Here is a 16104-nt window from a genome sequence, read left to right as displayed (position 1 = left end):
CCCTATGCATCTCCCTTCTCCACTTGTCCCTGCCCACTGATCTTTCTCCTGGTACTTATCCTTGCCAACAGAACAAGTATGCCACACTCCTCCTTGCTCATTACTGCTCAGGGCCCCAAACAGTCCTTCCAGGTGAGGCGACACTTCACCTGCGAGTCTGTTGGGGTCATCTACTGGAACCAGTGCGGCCTCTTGCATATCGGAGAGACCCAACATAGATTTGGAGACTGCTTTGCTGAGCATCTTCGCTCCGTTTGCCACTAGAAGCGGGATCTCCTTATGGCTACCCATTCCAATTTTACTTTCCATTTAACATGTCAGTCCTTGGTTGCCTCTACCGCCACAATAAGTCCACCCTTAGGTTGGAGCAACATCTTATGTTCCATCTGGGTAGTCGCCAATTTTATGGCATGAAAATCGACTTCTCTAACTTCTGATAACTGCCCCTCCCTCCTTCACCACTCCCCATCCTGTTTCCCCTCTCTCACCTCATCTCCTTACCTGCCCATCACCTCTCTCTGGTGCTCCATCCCCTTCCCTTTCTTCCATGGTCTCTGTCCTCTATCAGATTCCCCCTTCTTTAGCCCTTTATATCTTTCACCAACTTCCCAGCTCTTTACTCCCCCCTCCCAGTTTCACCTATCATCTGCCACCTTGTACTTCTTCCTCCCTCCCCCCACCCCCACCTTCTTAAGGCTGATTTATACTTGTGTGTACCAGCGTACGTAAGTGGGCTACGCCGTTGTGAGAATTTAAACTTGTGCGTTGGTGTGTCTGCGTCGCTCTGCAATTCAGGCATGTACACGTATGTGCATGTCACGTATTCGCACGTCACGCATACGTGCACACCTGCCCCTGCAAGGCTTCATGGTCATGGTAGTCTCGAGGTAAACAAGTTTAAAGCGAGCGTCATTTTCAGTAAAAGCGAAATGTGTCCTCCATAATTTCAGAGGTCTGTAATGCTTTATGGAAAGCACTGCAGCCAGAGTTCCTTCCCTGCCCTTCAGTCGCCCAATGGGAAGCTATTGCAACATAGGAGGAAATGCGATGCTACCAAACGAACCAATCACAGTTGTTACGGTCTGTGCTGCCATGATGCGTAGTTACATTTTGGGAGAGGTGCGCATCAAGCTACGGCGTAGGGTTCGCAGCTACGCCGTACCTACAGCATTGATTTGACGCACAAGTATAAATCAGCCTTTACTCTAAGACTTCTCCCTTTCCTTTCTAGTCCTGATGAAGCATCTTGCCGCCAAACGTCAACTGTTTACTCATTTCTATCGATGCTGCTTGGCCTGCTGGGTTCCTCCAAACATTTTGTCTGTTGCTTTGGATTTCCAGCATCTTCAAATTTTCTCGTGTTTGGGAAGTTTATTCTAGCATTATTTGTTGTTTTATTTTTGCCAATTTTCCATATTCATCATGTGCCAGTTGGGATGGCTCATATTGTATATCTTCAATTAATTTGCTGATGCTATTAATGCCTAGCTGTTGGGTATATCAATATATACCACATACTTCAAAACCACCAATGCTAGGCATTCCTGCAGATCCAAAACAAACATGCACCCTCTTTATTAAACATTACAGCAATGGCAATGGTGACATTATGCCCATGATTCACTGTTTTCAAGGGAAACAGAAACAGATGATCATGCCCTTCACATACCATCTTAAACTAGATCACTTATGCAAATGTAATCACCATGATTTAGGGAATCTCATCACATTAAGTCTTCATATGTTCACTATAAAAGTTACCTTTCATAAGTACCAGTATAGGAGCTCATAAGGTACCATTCCAGTAGGGTGTAGTTTATGCAATTATACTTTACATTGTCCTAAATAGGATAATGAATCTGGAACTTTTATTATCAAAATCCATCAGAAAAATATAACAATTCCTGTCACATAAAAAGAATAGTCTAAATTCATGGAACAATACTTATCTGCAAATCTGAATGAAATGTTCCTCATCTTATGGAGTATAAAGAGCTGACCATCTTGTGTCTTTTAAGGCAGTGTCATCTTTTATCTCTTCCTTCTGCTGCTAGTCTCTGCACTGTTGTTCTTTGCTTCAGATTTTCTTTGTTGTATTAATGCTTAATAAAACTATCGCAAAGCAACAAGTTTTGTATCTCTTTCCTGACTTCCAAAAGAACCTTGGATTTAAAAAAAAAACATAATTCAACAAGGATTAGTCATTTTGGTGGATCCTCCAAGTAACTGTCGTCACAATTTAACTGGACTCTGAAAACTCGGCACTTATTTTTGAATCAGACTTTATTTTACTTGTGCACAAGGAGAGCAGCATGGCCCCTGTCACCACACTGCTCTAAATTCTGAACCTGAGCTCTATCTACAATCTACCCTTGCCTGGAAACTATGCTAACCCTTGCCTCACTGCAGCTTCTAAATGTGAATATGCCAATACTCACCTTGAGCAGTTACTGGAATACAGCTAAAGCACCAAGCTAGAAAGCAAGTATTGACTTCAAACAGAACAAATAAATACAAGTATTGTTGGCCCTGGCAAGGTTGCATCAAGTGCAATGTCAGTTTAAAATCAGTACAAGAAAAATCCATCATCCAGACAGCACAACTTGAAAAATATTTTAATGATGGTTAGACAATTAGAAACCAATTATGAGTGGAAAATGTACAAAAATGTTGTGACTGAGTTATAGTGTTCAACTTGATAGATGAAAATATTTTCAATACTCCATCACAAGCAACTACCTTTTGACAAGAATTAACTGAAACTCAAAGAAGAATTAAAATCAGACTGTGACAAAGATTTGCTCACAAAGCTAGGTAAACATGACAAGTGTTGAAAGGTCAATATATTTTTTTCAACCTGAATGTCAATGAAGGCCAATCCACGTCCTGACCGGGTAACAATTAATTAAATGGGACAGTCACAAAGCAATGCAGTCTAATTGCCCTCCATAACTGAGAACCTGCTTCATGCACCCTCAAATCTCTGATCACTGTGAAAAGTGCCCCCATTTACACCTTTCTATTCCCACACATAATGCTACACAAACAGCCAGACCTGCCCCCATGAAACAAGTGTGCTGCCATCCTGGAATTTATAAAGCTACCTTTGTAGTATTTTGTCTTAATTTAGTCAAATAAAACACTACACGAGACCAGTGGCGGAGTCCACAGAATCACAGTTACTCAAATGCTTTCATTATTTCTCACTATACAGCTGGTATCAGTAAAGAATGTATTCGTCCAACACAAGGAAAGAGAGCACTGTTTGGTGACTGTCCAAATCAAAATCACATCAGGTTAAAATCAACGACTTTAAACCTATTTACCAAGGATCAGAGCCTCCAGACAAAAATTGAGTCAGGTTACCTTGGCAGAGCTTAAATAACTGAAATGGAATGGCCTAATTTTTTCTCTCTAGTCTTGCTCATTGTAATCCAATTGCACTCCGGTTATTGTAATAATCTGTGATACACAAGACAGAATGTAAATCATTGCAGTTATACACAGACCACATCCATTGAAAATACGAGTTCCTTACTCTTCGGGGATTTCAGTTTATGAAAAGATTGGTCAGGAATACTTCAACCTCACATCTCATTCTCCTGATCTATGAGGAGCATTTACAGTCACATAGTCCTGGCATTTGCAACTGTTGCTGGTGTTGAAGGATTGTGAAAAGGATGGTAGGTTGCCTGCCAAAGGTTTGCATCAATCCCAAGGAACTTATCTTCATGGTAGAACTTGGAAGCTACCACCAAAGTCATCTCCATTCATACCAATTCCAGCACCTGGAAACAATATAACAGGTTAATTCATGACTGTACCTGAGGAAAAGAATAACAAAAAAACAGAAGCTAATGGCAAAGACCTCTCAATCTGGACTAAAATGAAATGAGCGCATCCAAAATACAAAAACTGCACTCCTCGGGATCGAACTGGTTGAATGTTCACTGCTCCCCCATTAAAGGCAGTGCCTCATTCTAACCTGCTCTGACAGTAAACACAGATTCACTGCAATTTGGATTTAGGCATGAGATAACGGTCCATGGGATGCTCATTCTAAACATGAATATATTGCAACTTTGAAGTTGCTTTTACACTTTACGTTCTTTGCTCACCTTTATTGTGCCTTGGCTGTTAGCAGCTATTAAGACATTCGATTCCTGTTGAGTAAAAAAAAATGCTTAAAACAGGAACAAAGATTATAATAATAAATCTGAATCTCCATGTAATCATAAACTACAATTATTCACTGACAAAATTCCAATTCACTAATTGTACTTCTTCGTGAACCAGAGTACCCTCTATTCTGAAGTGCAAATATGCACGTGCCCACTTCGTAGGCAACTGGTGGTAAAAGCCCAGGGGCTGGTCCTGAACTGCCAAGCCGATTTTCATCCGCTGCCCATTCAAAAAAGTATTCTGAATTTCTTACATTGAAGTGTGCACCCATTCCATTCACCGAAACAGTATTTTGTACAAGCCAGGGGATGGGCATCATCTGAACCAAACATTGTGTGTCCTCAAGATCAGCAATCTTTCAATCTAAAGAAATTGTTTCACCAATCGCCATCATGCAGATAACATACAGCATGAATGCTTCCAAATGTACTAACACTATTAGCTAACCTTTCACTCCATCAGAATCAGGTTTAATAACACTGACATATGTCGTGAAATTTGTTGTTTTGCAGCAGTACATTGCAATACATAATAAAACCTACAAAATATATATAAATAAATACAGTGCAAAAAGAGAGGGGAAAACTAAATAGTGAGGTAGTGTTCAAGGGTTCACTGTCCATTCAGAAGTATGATGGAAGAGGGAAAAGGAAAAAAGCTGTTCCTGAAAGATTGAGTTTGTGTTTTCAGGCTCCTGTACCACTACCTTGATGGTAGCAATGAGAAAAAGGCATGACTCAAGTGATGGAGATTCTGGTGTTCAAGATGGAGCTGGCTGAATTTACAACCCTCACCAGCCCTTTCTGATACTGTGCAGTGGCTCTCCATACCAGACAGTTAGAATGGTACCTTTATAGAAATTTGCAAGTGAATTTGGTGACATACCAATTCTCCTCAAACTCCTAATGATATACAGCCCGTCACACCTTCTTTGTAATTGGATATGTTCGGTCCAGGATAGATCTTCACAGATGTTGACAGCCAGGAACTTGAAACTGCTCACCCTTTCCATTTCCGATCCTCCCAGGAGGACTCATGCATATTCCCTTGACTTCCCCTTCCTTGGTCTTACTGACATTGATTATAAAGCTGCTGCTGCAACACCACTCAACCAGCTGATTTACCTTACTTCTGTATGCCTCGTCACCACCTGAAATTCTGCCAACATAGTTGTGTCATCAGCAAATACGTAGATGGCATTTGAGCTGTGCCTAGCCACAAAATCATGGATGCTTAAAGAGTAATGGACCAAGAATGCATCCTTGAGGTGTGCCAGTGTTGAATATCTGCGAGATGTTATTTCCGATCTGTATAGACTGTGGCCTCCCGGTGATTGAGGATCCAGATGCAGAGGGTCAGGTTTTGGAACTTGTTGATTAGAACTGAGGGAATGATTGAGTTAAGCACTGAGCTGCAATTAATAAACTACAGTCTGGCATGGGTATTACTATTATCTAGGTGATCCAAGGCTGAGTGGAGAGCAAGTGAGATTTCAGCCGCTGTAGATCTATTCTGATGATAGGCACATTGCAGCATGTCCATATTATTGCTTAGGCAATAGTTGATTCTAGCCATGACTAAACTCTCACTGCACTTCATCACAATAGATACGAGTGCCACTGGGCGGTATTCAAGGAGGTAGCTCATCCTGGGTACTGGTATCATTGAAACAGATGAGAACCTCTGACTGTAGCAGAGAGAGATTGAAGATATCCTTGAACACTTCTGCCTGTTGGTTGGCGCAGGTTTTCAGAGCCCTATCAGGTATACTATTAGGACCTTATGAGGATTTATTCTCTTGAAAGATGTTCTGACATCAGCCTCCAAGCTAAATCAGAGAGTCATCAGATGCTGCAGGGATTTGCATAGGTGTAGTTTTATTCTCCCTTTCAAAGTGTGCATAAAAGTATTGAGCTAACTGGGAGTGAAGCATAACAGCCATTTATGATTTTAAGCAATGGCCTGCAAACCCTGCCAAAGCTGATGTGCATCTGATTCTGCCTCTAACCTCAAAGTTGTTTTTTCACCCTTGAAATAGCCTTCCACAGGTCAGACCTGGACTTCTTGCATAGTTCTGGATCACTGGTCCTGAATGCCATAGATCTAGCCCTCAGCAGACTAAGAATCTCCTAGTTCATCCATGGCTTTTAGTTTGGGCATGTCTGGTATGTTCTCAAATGCACACACTTGTCCACACAGGCTTTGAAGTCGTCGGTGACATATCCATTCAGATTCAAAGATAAATCCCTGAAAGTTGTCCAGTCCACTGACTCAAAGCATTCCTGTACCACTCCTCTGTCTATCTTAAGCATTCCTTCTTGGTCCTCACCACTGGTGCTATAGTCTTAGTCTCTTCCTATAAGCTGGGAATAAGAGTACAGGCAGGTGATCGGACTTTCCAAAGTGTGGGTGGGGTATGGCATGGTAAGCATTTTTCTTGGTGGTACAGTAGTGGTCAAGTGTGCTGGTTTCTGTGGTTCAACAGGTGATATGTTGGTGGTAGTTATTCAAAATTTCTTCAAGCTGACCAGGTTGAAATCTCCTGCAATGTTAGGGATGCATCAGAGTGTGCAGTTTTGTGCCTGCTGATCACGCTTGCTCAGCTTCTCCAGTGGCTGCCTGATGTTGGCCTGTGGTGGTACTCACTGCAGTACAATGAACAAATCTGTCCTTTTCTTATCCAAACTAGAACCCTGGATCAACAGTTTAACGCCTACACTCGCTGCGCGAGACAGCTTTCACCTTCGGTAACCACCAGGCACTCAAAAAATGCAGCGACGATCTACAGAAGGTCAATCAAGGTAGCAAAACAATAATACAGGGACAAGATCCAACACAAGTCTCCAACAACAGCTTATGGCAAGGCCTGCACACCATCGCAAACTTTAAAGCTAAACGCAGTGGTACTGCCAACATCACTGCCTCTCTCACAGATGAGCTAAATCTTTTTTACACTCGTTTCGATGTCGCCAACACTGAGCCCAGATGTGACCTGCACCTTGGTCATCTCTGAGCCTGAAGTATGCAGGTGTTTCCAATGAGTGGACAGCTGCAAGGCTGCGGGACTGCACGGCATCCCAGGGTGGGTACTCAAATGTGCACGACACAACTGACTGGTGTGATTGCAGACATTTTTAAGTCTCTCCCTCTCCCCGTGTAAAGTGCTCTCCTGCTTCAAAACATCTACCATCGTCCCTGTACCTAAAAAGACCAAAATAACTTGTCTGAACGACTGGTGTCCTGTCGCACTCACTTCAATAATAAGCAAATGCTTTGAGAGGCTGGTCAAGGACTATATCTGCAGCATGCTACCACCCACACTGGACACCCTACAATTCACCTACCAACACAACCGATCGACAGATGACGCAATAGCCATAGCTTTACACACTGTCCTTACACACCTGGAGAGGAGGGATACTCATGTGAGAATGCTGTTCTATTACAGTTAAGCATTCAACACTATAATTCCCTCCAGGCTTGACAAGAAGCTCAAAGACCTTGGCCCTTCACTCTGCCTTCTGCAGCTGGATCCTGGACTTACTGTCAGTTCGCCGGCAGATGGTAAGAGTGGTCTCCATCACCTCTGCCCCTCAACAGAGGGGCCCCCTAGGGCTGTGTCCTAAGCCCCCTTCTTTACTCTCTGTATACCCATGACTGTGTCACCACCCACAGCTCCAATCTGCTAATTAAATTTGCAGATGATACTACACTGATTGGCCTCATCTCAAATAATAATGAGGCAGCCGACAGAGAAGAAGTCATCACCCTGACACAGTAGCGTCAAGAAAACAACCTCTCCCTCAACGTCAAAAAAACAAAGGAGCTGGCTGTGGACTACAGGAGGAATGGAGACAGACTACCCCCTATTGATATCAATAGATCTGGGGTTGAGAGGATGAACAGCTTCAAGTTCCTCGGTATATACATCACCAAGGAACTCACTTGGTCTGTACATACCAGCTGTGCGGTGAAAAAAGCACAACAGTGCCTCTTTCACCTCAGACGGTTGAAGAAGTTCAGCATGAGTCCCCAAATCCTAAGGACTTTCTACAGGGGCACAATTGAGAGCATCCTGACTGGCTGCATCATTGTCTGGTATGGGAACAGTACTTTCCTCAATCGCAGGACACTGCAGAGAGTGGTGCAGGCAGCCCAGAGCATCTGTGGACGTGAACTTCCTACTGTTCTGGACATTTACAGCGACAGGTGTGTAAGAAGGGCACGTTGCTACCATCTGGGAAACGGTACCACAGCATTAAAGCCAGGACCAACAGGCTCCAGGACAGCTTCTTCCACCAGGCCATCAGATTAATTAATTCACACTGACACAATTGTATTTAGACCATAAGACAAAGGAGCAGAAGTAGGCCATTCGGCCCATCGAGTCTGCTCCGCCATTTTATCATGAGCTGATCCATTTTCTCCTATTTAGTCCCACTCCCCTGCCTTCTCACCATAACCTTTGATGCCCTGGCTACTCAGATACCTATCAATCTCTACCTTAAATACACCCAATGACTTGGCCTCCACTGCTGCCCGTGGCAACAAATTCCATAGATTCACCACCCCTGACTAAAAAAATTTCTTCGCATTTCTGTTCTGAAAGGGCGCCCTTCAATCCTTAAGTCATTTCTAAGCTGTACTGACTGCTCTGTTGTATATCTTACTGTACATACTATTTACCACAAATTACTATAATTTTCACATTGCACATTCAGACAGAAATATAACGTAAAGATTTTTACTAAGAAATTGTCAATTCAATTAGCCTATTCTTATTTTCTCATTACAGGAAAAACAGCCTCTCAACTGCTGTGATAATACTTCGGTTGGAGCCTGGCTAAGTTTCTGGCCACTGCTGTGACCCTGGGTATTCAGAAATACTAATGCCAGTGATTGGTAAAGAAAGGGTGGGGCTGAACTAAGGTACTCAAGATCAAAGTGATCGTGCTGCCATTTGTGAAGTCCAAACGATATTCAACTTTCAGCTCATACCTGACCATTCTCCAAATTTTACCTTACGCAAAGCTTGCTTTTTTGCTTATGTTGCAGATTCACTGAGTGAAACATTTTCCTCTTGTTCCCATCGTCAGTTTCACTCTGAAACTTGCCAGACAAACAGACTTTGGTGTACATCCCATCTCAACTCTTAGGTTTTACTAAAATTGCCCACGTTTGGAACTTTGTAAGAATGAAACCTGGAGCTGAGTGGTTCAAAAAGCATACAGGGCATTGTTGAGAAAAATGCTTTTTTATGGGACTATTGACAATATCCTTAAGTGGTGGCAATTTACTGAATTAGGTACCCTTTCATTTGGAAACAGCCAAGGAACAGCACGTCATGAAAAGATGTCAGAAATGTGGATATTCAAGTGGCATAACTTGACTGTTTACAAAATGTCAAACCTAATCCAGAAAATTAGATTAGAGTATAGCCTACGCTGAAGAATACATCTTTAGCTGAGCAAGCACCACGAGGTAAGCGTTGTTGCCTTTGTTGCACTCATCTGATTGCAAAAGGTCTAAATGATAGAAGTTTCAGAAAATATTTGCTTTTGTGGATCAATTTACAAGGTTACAAGGTGGAGAAGCTCAAATGTTCTCTTGAAAGCTAAAAAGTGAGGATTCGATGTAAAATTCTTTATTAGGTTTGGATTGTATAACAGTGATTACTTCAAGGATCAGGGACAAGATCGATGGTGAAGAATAAAAGAATCAGGGAAATTCAAGAAATTGTTTTAACTTCAGAATAAGTATGACCTAAAGATATTAAGAAGTATTGAGGAGGACTGAATAGGCATTTGTAGAATAATTTACAAGAAAATAGGGAAAAAGTAAATACGTCAGATCTAAAACACAAAATAATGCAGATGATTATCCACTTATTTAGAGATACAGCAGCCCCATGATTCTGTGCTACTAAATTGTAACCAATTAACCTACTAACCCAAATGTCTTTGGAATATGGGAGGAAACTAGAACACCTGGAAGAAGCTCATGTGGTCAAAAGGGAGAACGTGCCACCTGAAAAATCATTCACTTGAGATATTAGCACAGCTTCTTCCCCACAAGAAGCTACATGATGGTCTGTATGTTTCAAGCTTTTTTGTTTGACATCAGAGAAATGGAATGAAAATGATCGTTCTGCATACTGCAATGAGTCCAGCATTATTTACTTCAAATAAAACAGCCTCCAGCATTCACCATGTATACAATCACCTTTACACTGGCTGTAATAACTCTTTATTACACTAAATATATCACCACTTACCCCATCTGGTAATGCTCTCCAACACACAGCACTGACAAATTCATTGGTATCATCTTCCTTTTTGTCTTTGTCCAAAACACTTTTAACTGTGTCAAATTTAAAGGTAAGCAGTGTTTTTGAGAGCCCCTTGTAGTAGAGGTAGAGAGAATTATTTTCACTTCCTGAAATAAGAAGCAAGGTTAAAGCCACACTCTCAAAATGCATTATTTAACACAGTCCATCATTAATATCCCTCAAGATTTCAGAATGGGAAAAAATCTACAGTTGACTAGCAAGAACAACAGCTAATACAGAAACTGGCAGGGCTGCTCAACGTGAATAAATTGCAGTGGATGCAAAGAAAGAGAGAGAAAAAAAACACACGGTCCTATTTACTTTCTCAGTTCCATACAACCACACAACAGATCTCTTTCTCATAGGATTTCCCTCTCATTCCTTTACCACTTATCTACAGACTGTGGAGACTCAAGTGGTCTGAAGGACAACATGGAAATTCCGCACAAGTGGTACCCCAGATCAGGACTGCATCTAGGTCCCTGGAGCTATGAGGCAGGAACACTAAATGAAGTATGAATATGCTACCTACACTCCTCACAGGAATCTTGGAATTCTCACATAATCTTAGCTTCTAAAAATTGTCCTTAAAATCACTTTTCAAGTTGATCACATCCTTTAAAACTTCCTCCATTTAATCTAATTTTGCTTTCATGGATTTTCTTGGGCATTTTTCCAAATAAATAATTTTTCATCAGAATCAGAGAACTTTACACTACCATCTCTGTGGTAGAGTTCTCACCTGTACATTTCCCAAAGCAATTTTTCTCTAACTTTTCCAAGTTACTTCTCATTATTATCACTGCATTTACTTTAACTTACTTTTCAGAGAGATTAAAATGATCAAATTACACTTTAGGTGGTGCTGTTAATTCCTAGAGATCTCCTTTAATAAACATTTTTTAATTTCAAATATGATCAATAATCATGACCTGATCAGCAGATGATTTAGATGCAGGGTATAAAATCTTATTTCCAAGAAAAATGTCATATCTACATTTATCTTGACTATATCTCTATCTTTCCACCCCGTCTTCTGTAAAAATGCTATTTCCCTTTTCTCAGTTCCTTTGTCCCCACTGCAGCTGTTCCCAGGATGAAACTTTCCTTTCCAGGACATCAGGGGTGTCCTCTTTCAAAGAACAGTTTCCCTTCCTCCACTATTGATGCACTCCTGCATCTCCTCCATTTCCTGGACATCTGCACTCACTCCACTTTCCTGCCACCGTAAAAGGGATAGAGTTCCTTTGTCGTCACCTACTAACCCCACGAGCCTCCACATCCAACTCTGCAACTTTTCCCATCTTCAATGGGGCCCAACCACCAAACACATCTTTACCTTCTACCCATTCTACGTTTCCCACAGAGATTGCGTCCTCCATGATTCCATTGTCCATTCGTCCCTCCCCTCTAGTCCAAAGATCCCCTTGTCCATCTGTCCTCTAACACTGGTGAGACCAGACTTACATTGGGGGACCAATTTGTCAAGCACCTCCGTTCCATCTGTAAAAAGCAGAATTACCCAGTGGCCAACCATTTTAGTTCCTATCCCCATTCCCATTCCTTTATGTTGGCCCATAGCCTCATCTTTTGCCATGATGAGGCCACTCGCAAGCTGAAGGAGCAACATGTCATATTCTGTCTAGGTTGCCTCCAACTTAATGGAACATCCATTTCTCAGATTTCCAGAAATTTCTCACCCCTCCTTCCCTCTCAATTTCCTGCTCTGGCCTCTAACTTCTTCTCCTCACCAGCCTATCACCTCCCACTGGTGTACCTCCTCTTTCCCATTCTCCTATGGTCCACTCTCCTCTCCTATCAGATTCCTTCTCTCCAGACTTTTACCTTTCCCACCTATTACCTCCCAGCTTCTTAATCTATTCCTACTCCCTACACATCTATCACCTTCTAGCTTGTCCTCCTTTCCCTCCCCCCACCTTCTTAATCTGGCATCTTCCCCCTTTCCTTTTCAATCCTGATGAAGGGTCTTGGTCCAAAACATTAACTGTTTATTTCCATTGACACTGCCTGACCTGCTGAACTCCTCCAGCATTTTGCGTGTGGTGCTCAACATTTACTTGCTGTAATTGTCTCTTTGTTTTCACCAATGCCGCCTAATAGGGAGAAATGTTGAACTAACGTTGAGGGTTTGCTCAGAAGAAACACTCTCTTTCACCCATAGCCAATACAAAGTCAGGCCGATACAATCAGTACTAAAGTCAGCCACTTACCACAGGCGATATAATCTCCATTAGATGCTAAACCCACAAAGTTCTTTTCATTGATGTGGCCTTTAAATGACCGCAGACAGTGTGGTCTGTTCACATTCCACAGCTTTAATTGACTATCTGTCGACCTGTAAAGAAACACTCCATGTCAGCAACCAATGAAAAATAGTACGATCATCTTCCAAGGATCATGATGGGTCAACACCTGCTCTGTGTGAACTGATCTGTGAATTTGAAACAGAAATGGGGGATGGGGAGCAACACACACAAAATGCTGGAGGAACTCAGCAGGCTTCGCCGAGCATCATCCTCCATCCGCTACAACAAGCAGGATCTCCCAGCAGCCACCCATTTTAATTCCACTTCCCATTCCATATGTCCACCCATTGCCTTCTCCATTGTCAGGATAAAGCCACACTTAGGTTGTTAGAACAATACCTTATATTCTGTTTGGATAACCTCTAACCTGATGGCATGAACATCAACTTCTCATACTTCCAGTAATGCCTCCCCCGCCCTTCACTATTTCCCATCTCCTTGTCCCTCTCTCATGTTATCTCCCTGCCCACCCACCGCCTCCCTCTGTTGCTCCTCCACTCCTCCCCCTTTTTTTCTTTCTTCTCTTTCCTCTGTCTCTTTCACTAATCAACTTCCTAGCTCTTTGTTTCATCCGCCCCCCCCCCCCCCCCCCACAAGTTCCACCTATTGCCTGGCATTTTTCTTTCTCCCCTCCCCCCACCTTTCAAATCACCTCAGCTTTTTTTCTCCAGTCCTGCCATAGGGTTTCAGCTCAAAACATCGACTGTAGTTATTTTTTCCCCCCACAGATGCTGCCTGGCCTGCTGAGTTCCTCCAACATTTTGTGCATGTTGCTCGGGTTTCCAGCATTTGCAGATTTTCTCTTGTTTGTGGGGGGTGGGGAGGAAGGGAAACACAAAAAGAATAGAAAAAGTAGGCTAACAACAGGAATTCTGCAGATGCTGGAAATTTAAGCAACACACCTCAAAGTTGCTGGTGAACGCAGCAGGCCAGGCAGCATCTCTAGGAAGAGGTACAGTTGACGTTTCAGGCCGAGACCCTTCGTCAGGACTAAGTAGGTTGTTCAACCCTTTGAACCTGCTCTATCATTCAATCTGATCATTGTGGATCATCCAATTTTCTTTCCATATCCTGTGCAGGTTGATAGGGTGTTTAGGAAGGTGTACGTCATAAGACTGGGATTAAGTTCAGCAGCTACGAGATAATGCTGCAGCTCTATAAAACTCTGGTTAGACCACGCTTGGAGTATTGTGCTCACTTCTGGTTGCCTCATCAAAGGAAGGATGATGAAGCTTTAGAAGGGTGCAGAGGAGGTTCACCAAGATGCTGCCTAGATTAGAGAACACGTTTTATGATGAAACGTTGAGTGAGTGAGGATTTTTCCTCGTTGGAGTGAAGGAGGATGAGAGGTGACTTGATAGGGGTATATAAGACGATAGAAAAGAGTGAACAGCCAGCATTTTATCTCAGGACAGCAATGGCTAAAATGTGAGGCAATTATTTTAAGGTGATTGGAGCAAAGAATAGGAGGGATGTCAGAGGTAATTTTTCTTATACAGAGTGTAGTAACTGCATGGAACACACTGCTATGGATGGTGGTAGAGGCAGATACATGAGGAACATTTAAGAGCCTCTCAGGATGAAAGAAAAATAGAGGGCTATTGGGAAGGAAGACAGATCCTGGAGAGGGCTAAAAGGTTGATACAACATTGTAGGCCATCGGCCTGTACTATGCTGTACCGATCTATGTTCTATCCCTTAATCTCCTGAATCATGTGAACCATATCCAACTCCTTCATGTACATACTAATAGAATTTGTCTCGATACTCTTCTGTGGTAGAGAATTCTACATGTCTTCTAGACTTTAGTTGAAAAAATTTCACTTCCTATTTCCCTGTATAGGAAACAGGGAGCAAATAAGGTGCTCGAGGAGTATAAAAAGCGCAAAAAAATACTTATGAAAGAAATCAGGAGGGCTAAAAGAAGACATTTTCTTTAAGACTAATTTCATTATGAGTTTGGAAGTCTATTATACCTATGTTACTTAAAATCTTTTTTGTATATGTTTATTAAGATTATTCCAATCTCGTTGTATCAACGTTGTTACTGTGTTTATAATTCTGAAAATTAATAAAAAGATTTAAAAAGAAAGAAGACATGAGGTTGCTTTGGCAGTCAAGGTGAAGGATAATCCAAAGAGCTTCTACAGGTATTTTAAGAGCAAAAGGATAGTAAGGGATAAAATTGGTCCTCTTGAAGATCAGTGGTCGGCTATGTATGGAACCAAAAGAAATGGGGGAGATCTTAAATGGTTTTTTTGCGTCTGTATTTACTAAGGAAACTGGAATGGAGTCAATGGAAATAAGGTAAACAAGTAGTGAGGTCATGGAACCTATACAGATTGAGGAGGAGGTGGTGCTTGCGGCAAATCAGAGTAGATAAATCCCCAGGACCTGACAGGGTATTCCTTCGGACCTTGAAGAGAGACTAAGTGTTGCAATTGCAGGGGCCCTGGCAGATATATTTAAAATGTCGATATCTACGGGTGAGGTGCCGGAGGACAGCTCACGTTGTTCCGTTATTTAAAAAAGGCTCTAAAGGTAATCCGGGAGATTAAAGGCCGGTAAGTTTGGAAGGAGTACCAAGAAATAGGATCTACAAGTATTTGGATAGACAGGGATTTATTAGGGAGAGTCAACATGGCTTTGTGCGTGGTAGGTCATGTTTAACCAATCTATTAGAGTTTTATCAAGGAGGCTACCGGGAAAGTGGGTGAAGGGAAGGCAGTGGATGTTGTCTACATGGACTTCAGTAAGGTCTTTGACAAGGTCCCATATGGGAGGTTAGTCAGGAAAATTCAGTCGCTAGGTAGACATGGAGAGGTGGTAAATTGGATTAGACATTGGCTCGATGGAAGAAGCCAAAGAGTGGTAGTAGAGAATCGCTTCTCAGAGTGGAGGCCTGTGACTAGTGGTGTGCCACAGGGATCAGTGCTTTTGCATCCATATCAATGATCTGGATGATAATGTGGTAAATTGGATCAGCAAATTTGCTGATGATACAAAGATTGGAGGTGTAGTGGACAGTGAGGAAGGTTTTCAAAGCTTGCAGAGGGATTTGGACCAGCTGGAAAAATGGGCTGAAAAATGGCAGATGGAGTTTATTACAGAGAAGTGTGAGGTATTGCACTTTGGAAGGACAAACCAAGGTAGAACATACAAGGTCAATGGTAGGGCACTGAGGAGTGCAGCAGAACAGAGGGATCTGGGAAAACAGATACAAAATTCCCTAAAAGTGGGCGTCACATGTAGATAGGGTCGTAAAGA

General features: G+C 42.2%; 1 protein-coding gene across 4 annotated transcripts in view; it reads right to left on the bottom strand.

Moving 5' to 3' along the window:
* Positions 1-2598: 2598 nt before the first annotated feature.
* The window catches only part of cop1 (COP1 E3 ubiquitin ligase), a 149915-nt gene continuing 136409 nt past the window's right edge, over positions 2599-16104 (bottom strand). For all 4 annotated transcript variants that reach the window (XM_072274390.1, XM_072274391.1, XM_072274392.1 and 1 more), the window contains 4 exons: positions 12742-12866; positions 10457-10617; positions 4119-4163; positions 2599-3788 (listed from right to left, as the gene is read on the bottom strand). In XM_072274390.1, coding sequence (XP_072130491.1) covers positions 3771-3788; positions 4119-4163; positions 10457-10617; positions 12742-12866 — 349 coding nt within the window. In that variant the 3' untranslated portion in view covers positions 2599-3770. The remainder of the gene's footprint in view (positions 3789-4118; positions 4164-10456; positions 10618-12741; positions 12867-16104) is intronic.

Source organism: Mobula birostris, chromosome 12, assembly GCF_030028105.1.
Source record: "Mobula birostris isolate sMobBir1 chromosome 12, sMobBir1.hap1, whole genome shotgun sequence".
Taxonomy (NCBI): Eukaryota; Metazoa; Chordata; class Chondrichthyes; order Myliobatiformes; family Myliobatidae; genus Mobula; species Mobula birostris.
This window is presented reverse-complemented; position numbering and strand designations above follow the sequence as displayed.